The 9,859-nt window shown below is 45.2% G+C and overlaps 1 protein-coding gene and 1 pseudogene across 1 annotated transcript; one reads left to right on the top strand and one right to left on the bottom strand.

Moving 5' to 3' along the window:
* Positions 1–821: 821 nt before the first annotated feature.
* Positions 822–1,775, top strand: LOC101600615 (olfactory receptor 10H2-like). The gene has a single exon (XM_004671840.2). It carries the CDS (start codon positions 825–827, stop codon positions 1,773–1,775), a length of 951 nt encoding a protein of 316 aa, XP_004671897.1. The 5' UTR covers positions 822–824.
* A 6,187-nt stretch (positions 1,776–7,962) lies between these two features.
* On the bottom strand, positions 7,963–8,817 carry LOC101614878 (annotated as a pseudogene).
* Between the last annotated feature and the right edge of the window lie 1,042 nt (positions 8,818–9,859).

Genomic DNA, 9,859 nt, shown 5'->3' with positions numbered 1-9,859 from the left:
AGCTCTCTCTTTTATTTTGATGTCATCATGTTTTCCTCCTATTATGAGGTTCTTGTGTAGGTAGTGTCAGGCACTGCAGGGTCATGGATATCCAGGTCATTTTGTGTCTGGGGGGAGCACGTTGTAAGGAATCTTACCCTTCCTTTGGCTCTTACATTCTTTCTGCCACGTCTTCCATATTAGACCCTGAGCCTTGGAAGGTGTGATAGAGATATTGCAGTGCTGAGCACTCCTCTGTCACTTCTTCCCAGCACCACAATACCTTCTGAGTCATCCCAAGGTCACTGCCATCTGAAAAGAGAAGGTTCTCTACCAAAAGTGAGAGTAGCATTAATATATGGGTATGAACATTAAGACAAGTGCTTACTGGGCAGTTTGATGAGCATAGTATATACATTTAGCCAGACATCAGCAGATGTTACACCCCTAGGGCTCATGACTACCCCTGTTTTAGGTTTTCAGTATCAGGGATGTATTTTCTCCCATGGAGCGGGCCTTCAGTCCAATTAGAGGGCAGTTGGTTTCCACCATGACAGACATGCAACTACTGCACCCGTTGGCTCATTTGGCCTGGCTGGCCAAGTCTAAGGTTTGCAGTGTCCACTGTTGAGTATCTTCACTGGTGATTTCTCTCTCTCCCACTGAACTGCATGCAGTGTGGCTTTTCCCAGCTTTCTGCCACTGTTTACTGATGGACCAATGGCACCTTGGACAGGTAAATAACTTCCTCCGAGACGGCTCCCCAGGCAGGAGTCACTAGAGCCGGGCGTTCCTGGTCACTCACTGGGTTTTCTTCCCGCTCTCCCGCACCAGGTGTGACCGCCATGGTGGGGCTCAACTACACCTCTCTGCCCGACTTCATCCTCGTCGGCTTCTCCACCTTCCCGCAGCAGCTCCTGCCTGTTTTCTTCTTGCTGTTCCTCTTGATGTATCTCTTCACGCTGCTGGGCAACCTGCTCATCATGGCCACCATCTGGAGCGAGCGCAGCCTGCACACGCCCATGTACCTCTTCCTCTGCGCCCTCTCCATTTCCGAGATCCTCTACACCTTTGCCATCATTCCCCGCATGCTGGCCGACCTGCTCTCCACCCACCGCTCCATCGCCTTCCTGGCCTGTGCCGGCCAGATGTTCTTCTCTTTCACCTTCGGCTTCACCCACTCTTTGCTGCTCACCGTCATGGGCTACGACCGCTACGTGGCCATCTGTCACCCGCTGCGCTACAATGTGCTCATGAGCCCCCGGGGCTGTGTCTTCCTGGTGGCCTGGTCCTGGGCCGGTGGCTCTGCCGTTGGGCTGGTGGTCACGACCTCCATTTTCTGCCTCAACTTCTGTGGATCCAAGGAGATCCAGCATTTCTTGTGTCACGTGCCCCCTCTGCTGAAGTTGGTCTGCGGGAGGCATGTGCCGGCCGTGGCCCTGGGCGTGGGTCTGGTGTGCATCACGGCCCTCCTGGGCTGCTTCCTCCTCATCCTCCTCTCTTACGCCTTCATCGTGGCCACCATCTTGAAGATCCCGTCAGCCGAGGGCCGCCACAAAGCCTTCTCCACGTGCGCATCCCACCTCACGGTGGTGATCGTGCACTATGGCTTTGCATCGATCATCTATCTCAAGCCCAAGGGCCCTCATTTCCAAGAAGGCGACACCCTCATGGCTACCACCTACACGGTCCTCACACCCTTCCTGAGCCCCATCATCTTCAGCCTCAGGAACAAGGAGCTGAAGAACGCCATGAAGAAGAAATTTCTCAGGGAATTCCGCTCCTCTGACAGCTAGAGCGCGGCTCAGGCGTAACCGCACTCTCATGTGATGGGGTTAATAATGATGCATGACTTGTAAGATCAGCCTACAGATTTAAAGTATGGCAACACTGGTCACATGATAGGTAGTCAATAAATGTTTAAGCATCTTTCTTCTTTATCATTTGACTTACATGTACTTATCTTCATTTTACTTATTTTTTTCTGAGATTTATGATATTTGCTGGCAATATAGTTCCACACCATACAAGTTACCCATTCAAAGTGCACATTTCAGTGGTTTTAGTATGTTGGCAATTAGGCAACCATCACAAAAGGAAAGAAAAATTTCACCACTCAAAAAAGGAAAGTCAAGCCGGGCGTGGTGGCGCACGCCTTTAATTCCAGCACTTGGGAGGCAGAGGTAGGTGGATCACCACAAGTTCAAGGCCACCCTGAGATTTCATAATGAAGTCCAGGTCAACTTGGGCTAGAGTGAGACCCTACCTTGAAAAACCAAAAAGCAAAAAAAGAAAGAAAGGAAAGACAAAAGAAGGGAAAAAAAAAAGAAGAAAAGAAAGGAAAGGAAAAGAAAGAAAATCAAGCCTGGCATGGTGGTACGGGTCTTTAATCCCAACACTCCAGAGGCAAAAGTAGGAGGATCACTGAGTTCAAAGCCAGAGGCCAGCCTGGACCTAAAGAATGAGTTCCTGGTCAGTCTGGGCTAGAATAAGATCCTACCTCAGAAACAAACAAAACGAACAAACAAACACACACAAAAAAAACATACTGTTGGGCTGGAGACATTGGTCAGTGGTTAAGGTGCTTGCCTGCAGAGCCTAATGACTTGGTTCAATTCCCCAGGACCCACATAAAGCCAGAGATGCACAAGGTGGCGCATGCACCTGGAGTTCGTTTGCAGCAGTTGGAGGCCCTGGTGTGGCCATTCTCTGTCTGTCTCACTTCTATCTTCCTGTGTGCTTGCAAAGGAACAAATAAAGATATATAACATTTTTAAAACTCATACTGTGGGCAGACTCTCCTCATTTGTTCGAATTTGCTGTCCTCCAGATGTAGGCAGCTCAGAATTAACTTTCTCTTTCAATAGACTTGCTTTCCTGAGCACTCTGTATCAATGGGGCCCTAAGTGGAAGCAAAGTCTTTTCAACTGGATTCTGTCTCTGAGTAATAATGTTTTCTAGGCTCTCCCATTGGGGTAGCACGTGCCAGTCTTCCATTCCCTTTCATTGCCAAATCATAATGTGTTGTATAGATACACTAGATTTTATTTATGTTTATTGTTGATTGGTATTTCCATGCTTCTGATTTTTTTTTTTTTTTTTTTTTTTTTTTGCTAAATAATCCCACTATTAGTGATCATGTTGTTGGAATATGCTTTCCTGGCTTTTACCTTAGAAATTGGAATTGCTGTATCAAATGGTGCCATTAGATTTAACTCTCTTAGCACCTTCCAGACCATTTCCCAAGGTGTCTGTACCTTTTTCTGCCTTCTACCAGTGATGATATATGGTTCAGTCTTTCTTTCTTTTCTTTTTCTTGATTTTTAAAATACCACATTTAATTCAGATTTTACAAAGGAGTGGGGAAAGGAGGAGGTTGGGAGGTAAGAAGAGATAAAGTGGGGAGAAGAGGGTTTAGCGGTTAAGGCATTTGCCTGCAAAGCCAAAGGACCCAGGTTCGATGCCCCAGGACCCACGTTAGCCAGATGCACAAGGGGGCGCACACGTCTGGAATTCTTTTGCATTGGCTGGAGGCCCTGGCGCTCCCATTCTCTCTCTCTCTCTTTATCTGTCAAATAAATAAATATAAAATATTTGTTAAAAGTGGGGAGAAGTGCACCACATGGAACCCAAAAGCCCACGTAGCTCAGGAGTCCATGTGACCAGATATGGATCTGGAGAAAAAAGCATGGAAAGAAGAGAGACAAGGAAATTCTAGGAGCTCCTGCCATGTGGGGAGCTGGAGGGGATAAAGAACCCAGGCAGAGAGTAAGGGCTGGGCGGCGGGGGGGGGGGGGGGGGGCCCTCCTGGCTGGGTCTCGGCCTGAGCCGAGCCAGTCCCAGCTGAGGGAAAAGCTCATCCATGGCTAGAAGTTACCAAGTGATGAAAGCAAGCCTGCCCTGCCCTTGCAAAGGTAGTTATAACCTTAGTGTGGTGGGTTGTCTTTTCAACCAGGTGGGGTTCAACTTTTCTACAATCTTGCTAACCATTGTCCTTACATTTTCAAAAGATTTTTTTAAATTATTTTATTTATTTATTTCTATTTATTTATTTGCAAATAGAGAGAGAGGGAGAAAGAGATAGAGAGAACAGAGACAGACAGAGAAAGAATGGGCGCACCAGGGCCTGTAGCCACTGAAAACTAGCTCTGGATGCATGCATGCGCCCCTTGTGCATCTGGCTTATGTGGGTCCTGGGGCATTGAACCTGGGTGCTTTGGCTTTGCAGGCAAATGCCTTAACCTTTAAGCCATCTCTCCAGCCCCAAAATATTTTATTTTTATTTACTTATTTGAGAGAGAGGGAGAGGGAGAAAGACAGAGTGAGAACGGGTGCACCAGGGTATCCAGCTGCTGAAAACTCCAGACACATGAGCCACCTTGTGCCTTTAGCTTATGTGGGTCCTGAGGACTCGAACCTGGGTCTTTTGGCTTTACAGGCGAATGCCTTAACCACTAAGCCATCTCTCTAGCCGCCAAAAAGATTTTTTTTTTTTTTTAGTTATTTGCAACTATTAACTGCCAGTATGTCTTCATGGAGAGGAGGATCCTTGTGAGCCCCTCCACCACCATGGTTAACAGCCACCCACTGAAAAAAAAGAAGTTTTTTAAAATTAAAACCCAGCTCTGAAAGCACCAATCTATGCCTATTAACATAAATATTTAGAAGACAGTGTGGTGTCATGTCCATTTAGCAAAACAACAGTAGTAGATTCACCCCCTAGGGTCTATTACCTCCCTTAGCCACGGGGTTTGACCAGATTTACAGAACCAGACATGCATTTCCTCCCGTGGGGCAGGCCTGCAATCTAATGAGACCATAATTGGTTACCCCTAAAACAGTCATGCCACTATTGCATATCTTACTTGGCATATCAGGTGTTCAGCACATAAACTGGGTCACACTCTTCATGACCCTCCTTCCCCCAGCCTGCACCACATCATCTGGCATTGCGAGACTAGTCACTGGGAAGGACAGGAGGAAGCTTCAGGCTCCAGTTCCACCTTCGATTGTTCTATGCTCTGCAAATGAAGCACCGGGTGCCTTCAGCAACAGGGACTGACCGTCCAGCCACACAGTGCAGCCGAGCTCAGCGGCAATAGCTTTGGCTGTTTAATTAAGGGACCCCTGTAGCCTTCTTGACCAGCCATCCACAGGGAAGAATCTCACTTCTGGGGCTTTTGTTTGATAACTTACGGCTTCTGTGAACAGCTTTACTTACCTTCATTCAAACTCTAGTTTTTCTTTCTTTTCATTTCATTCATTTATTTATTTATTATTAACAACTTCCATGATTGTAAACAATATCCCATGGCAATGCCCTCTTCCCCCCCCCCCCACTTTCCCCTTTGAAACTCCATTCTCCATCATATCCCCTCCCCCTCCCATCAGTCTCTCTTTTATTTTCATGTCATCATCTTTTTCTCCTCTTATGATGGTCTTGTGTAGGTAGTGTCAGGCACTGTGGGGTCATGGGTGTCCAGGCCATTCTGTGTCTGGGAGGAGCACGTTGTAAGGAGTCCTACCCTTCCTTTGGCTCTTCCATTCTTTCCGCCACCTCTTCCACAATGGACCCTGAGCCTTGGAAGGTGTGATTGAGATGTTTCAGTGCTGAGCACTCCTCTGTCACTTCTTCCCAGCACCATGATGTCTTCTGAGTCATCCCAAGGTCACTAAGGATGACCAATTTTATAATATTAGTACTTATAATCCATGAGCATGGGAGGTCTTTCCGTCTTCTAGAACCTCCCGCAAGTTCTTCATTCAGAGTTTTAGCGTTTTCATTGTAGATGTCTCCAACACTGGTGAGGGAGATTCCAAGGTATTTAATTTTTTTGTGGCAGTTGTAAGTAGGACTGCTTCCCTGATGTCTTTCTCAGATGCTTGGCATAGGTATATATGAAGGCTACTAATTTTTGTGTGTTAATTTTATATTCTGCTGCTTTGCTGAGAGAGTTTATTGGCTCTTGGGGGTGTTTTGCTTGAGTCTTTAGGTCTCTTAAATGTAGCATAATAACATCTGTCAATAATGCTAGTTAGACTTCTTCCTTTCCAATACGTACGTACGTACGTATGTACGTATGTATGTATGTGTTTGTTTTTTTGAGGCAGGGCTTCACACCAGTCAGACTGACCTGGAATTCACTATGTAGTCTCCGGGTGACCTTGAACTCATGGTGATCCTCCTACCTCTGCCTCCCAAGTGTTGGGATTAAAGGCGTGTTCACCACACCTGGCTTAGTTTTCTTTTTTTTTAAAAAAAAATTTTATTAATTTATTTGAGAGAGAGAGAGGAAGAGGCAGATAGAGAGAAAGAGAAAATGGGCAAACCAGGGCCCCTAGCCACTGCAAATGAATTCCAGACGCATGTGCCCCCTTGTGCATCAGATTTACGTGGTTCCTGGGGAATCAAACTGGGGTCCCTAGGCTTTGTAGGAAACGCCTTAACCCCTAAGCCATTTCCCCAGCCTGAAAATTGCTTTTTGAATTATGTCCTTATGATTCTCCTAATTTCATTGGTATTTGTTGTAATATTTCTTTTTTCAAATCTAATCTTGCTGATTAGAGTCTTCTTTTTCTTTTGATCAATTTGGCCAGGGATTTATCAATCTTGTTTATATTTTCAAAGAACCACCTCTGTTTTATCAAGTATTTACATTGTTTTCTGAAGGACTCAGGAACCAGATGGACGCCATGACAGGCTTCAGAGTCCTCAGTAGGCCTAAGTTTCTGTTTCCCGGCAAGATCTAAGGGTGGGTTTAACAGTTACTGGAAACTGATTATGCCATAAGATAAGTTCAATTCCCCTAGCTCCAGCCCACCGACCTTGCCTTAAGGGTAGGCTTAACAGTTAAGCTGATTATGCCATACGTTCCTGAAGTCATGAGACATTCCCATGGTCATAAGATAAGCTCAAATCCTCTAGCTCCAGCCCACCAACTTTGCCCGCCAAAATCCTAAACCAGCCAGAAGAGTACACTGTTTAAATCAGCCAATCATGTACCCATCCCCTTCTTTTATGTTCAAATCCACGTACCCATCCCCTTTTTCTATGTTCAAATCCCTATAAAAACCCTGCCCTCCCACTACTTGGGGCTCTTGTACCGAACCACAGCGTTGGTGCAGTCAAGAGACCGAGCTTAAGCCCAAATTAAAGCTCCTTGCCCTTGCATACATGTTTGGTTCTCCTTGGTGGTCACTGCCAAGAACTGGGCACAACATTTTCCTCAATTCTAATTGATATCTGCCCTGATGCTAATTCTTTCTTTCTATTTGTTACTTTATTTTATTTATTTTTTATTTTTTTTCCAGTTTCAACAAAGGATTTTTTTTATTTGCCGATCCCCCAACACAACCAAATTCTGAAAAAACCTACTGCAAGGACAGTTCAATCACAGAACATTCTCCACCATCTCTCCTCTCTTCACAAGGTCTGCCCTCACACGCATACATCATCTGAAAGAAGTCCGATATATGAAAATATCGGGAGGTGCATGTACTATCTTGCTCACTTGGTGCACCTCCCTTTTCTGCCTCCTTGATAGAAAGTTATCATAATTTTTATAGCAAAATATTTAAAGACTTCTCCCCCTGCTCTTCCATGTAACTAAAAAGTACAGAATCAAAAAGTGTTTTCCTCACGCTGTAATAAAGATAGAATATTAAAGAATATATGAGTTACTGTAAGTTCCTTAAAGAACTTACTTAGATATTTACCAAGGAAGTTGAATCTCACATGGGTAATAGAAGATTCAATGGGAAAGCTACAAAAGTTGGTAATTCTGTAATGAGGAGAAGCAAGCTTCTTCAACCATCAACTTATACTATTCTTGTTGACCACAAACCCTTCAGAGACCCAACATGCGAAATCTATGAGGCTTGAACACAATCTATTTCAATGACAGCCAGCCAGCAGAGCGCTGAGACTGGATGATGGAACAGAATGCTAACGAAGGCACAGAGTAAAGAATCCCAAGAACGCTGTGGTGCCATTTCCATTTAATAAGCCAGCAGTACAGCGACCTAACGACCTCAGCTGTGATCATACCAGGCTGTTTCTATGGAATTGCTACAGGGGGCATGACTGGCAGCTGGCATCCTCATGGTTCCCGATGCTGAGTGAGCAGCTGCAGCCCCAACTTCTGGAAAGACTTAAGGCTGGGGAGTATAGCAGAGGTACTTCTCGCCAGATGGGAGCTCTTTAGTGAAGACTCCTTTGGGGAAGATTTGCTTGGCTTCCTCTTCAGAGATGGTAGGAAAGACCATCACACTGTCTCCATCCTTCCAATCAACTGGGGTGGCAACCCGTTTTTCCGCTGTCAGCTGCAGAGAGATAATCACTCTGAGGAGCTTCTCAAAGCTCCTGCCAGTGGTAGCTGGGTAGAGGATAGACAGCTTCAGTTTCTTATCGGGGCCAAAAACGAACACCACATGAGCCGTCACGGGCATGCCCTTCTCGTCCTTCTCTGCAGGGTCCAGCATGCCCAGCTGGATGGCAAGGTCTCGGGTCTTATCATCAATGATGGGGAAAGGCAACTTTTCTGTGGGTTCATCACCATTGTAAGCATTGATATCCTTGCTTCAGGCAAGATGGTCCTCAACGGTGTCTATTGAAAGGGCAATAAACTTAACATTCCTCTTGGCAAATTCTGGTGCCAATTTTGCAGCTCTGCCAAGCTCTGTGGTACACACTGGGGTAAAGTCTCATGGATGAGAGAAGAGAATGCCCCATGAGTCTCCCAGGAAGTCGTGGAAACGGATGTGGCCGACGGTGGTGTTGGCCTCGAAGTTGGGGGCCACGTCCCCGAGAAGCAGTCCTCCGGGCATGGCGGCAGCGGTGACGAGCTATTTGTTACTTTATATTGGATGGCTTTTGTTTCCCCAATGCCTTCAGATGGATCATTAAGTTATTTATTTGAGATCCCTCTGTGTTTGCGAAGTAGGCAGTTAGAGCTATAAAGATTCCTCTTGAGACTACCCTCACCATGTCCCATAGGTTCTGGTATGTTATGTTTTCATTCACATTGGGTTCCAAGATTTTTTTTTTTCTTTTTTTTTTTTTTGGTTTTTTGAGTTAGGGTCTCACTCTGGTCCAGGCTGACCTGGAATTAACTCTGTCATCTCAGGGTGGCCTTGAACTCACGGCGATCCTCCTACCTCTGCCTCCCGAGTGCTGGGATTAAAGGCGTGCGCCACCACGCCCGGCCCTTTTTTTTTTTTTTTTTTTTTTGAGGTAGGGTTTTGCTCTAGTTTAGGCTGACCTGGAATTCATTATGTAGTATTAGGGTGGCCTCAAATTCATGGCAGTCCTACCTCTGCCTCCCGAGGGATGGGATTAAAGGCATGTGCCACCTCGCCCGGCTTAGGTTGTCAGAATTTTTTGATGTGCTTCCTGATTTCGTCAATGACCCATTCATTGTTAACGAGTGAAAGAGTGTGTTATTGCTCTATCTCATGGTGTATATGTTTTTGCTTTTTTTTTTTCTGTTTCTCTTGTTGATATCTAGCTTATTTCATTGTGGTCAAATATACTATAGGGAGTTGTGTCAATTTTCCTAAATCTGTGTATTAATATTCTATGTGGTAATACATGCTCTATTTTAAGAAGGTTCCATGAACTGCTGAGGAGAATGTATATCCTGAAGAGTTTGGGCAGAATGTTCTGGAGGTATCTGTTATGCCCACTGGATCTGTGGCTCCATTATTTCTCCATTTACTTTTTGTTTAGATGATCTGTGTGTTGATGGTAGTAGGGTATTAAAGTTACCCATTATCAGTGTGTTGGGATTTATTTCTGATTTAATGTCTAGTAGATTTTGCTTTATACAATTTGATGCACCTGTAATTGGTGCATATAAGTTTATTATTTTAATATCCTCTT

This window comes from Jaculus jaculus, chromosome 21 (genome assembly GCF_020740685.1).
Source record: "Jaculus jaculus isolate mJacJac1 chromosome 21, mJacJac1.mat.Y.cur, whole genome shotgun sequence".
Classification (NCBI taxonomy): domain Eukaryota; kingdom Metazoa; phylum Chordata; class Mammalia; order Rodentia; family Dipodidae; genus Jaculus; species Jaculus jaculus.
The sequence above is the reverse complement of the archived record's forward strand: the minus strand, read 5'-3'. Positions and strand labels throughout refer to the sequence as shown.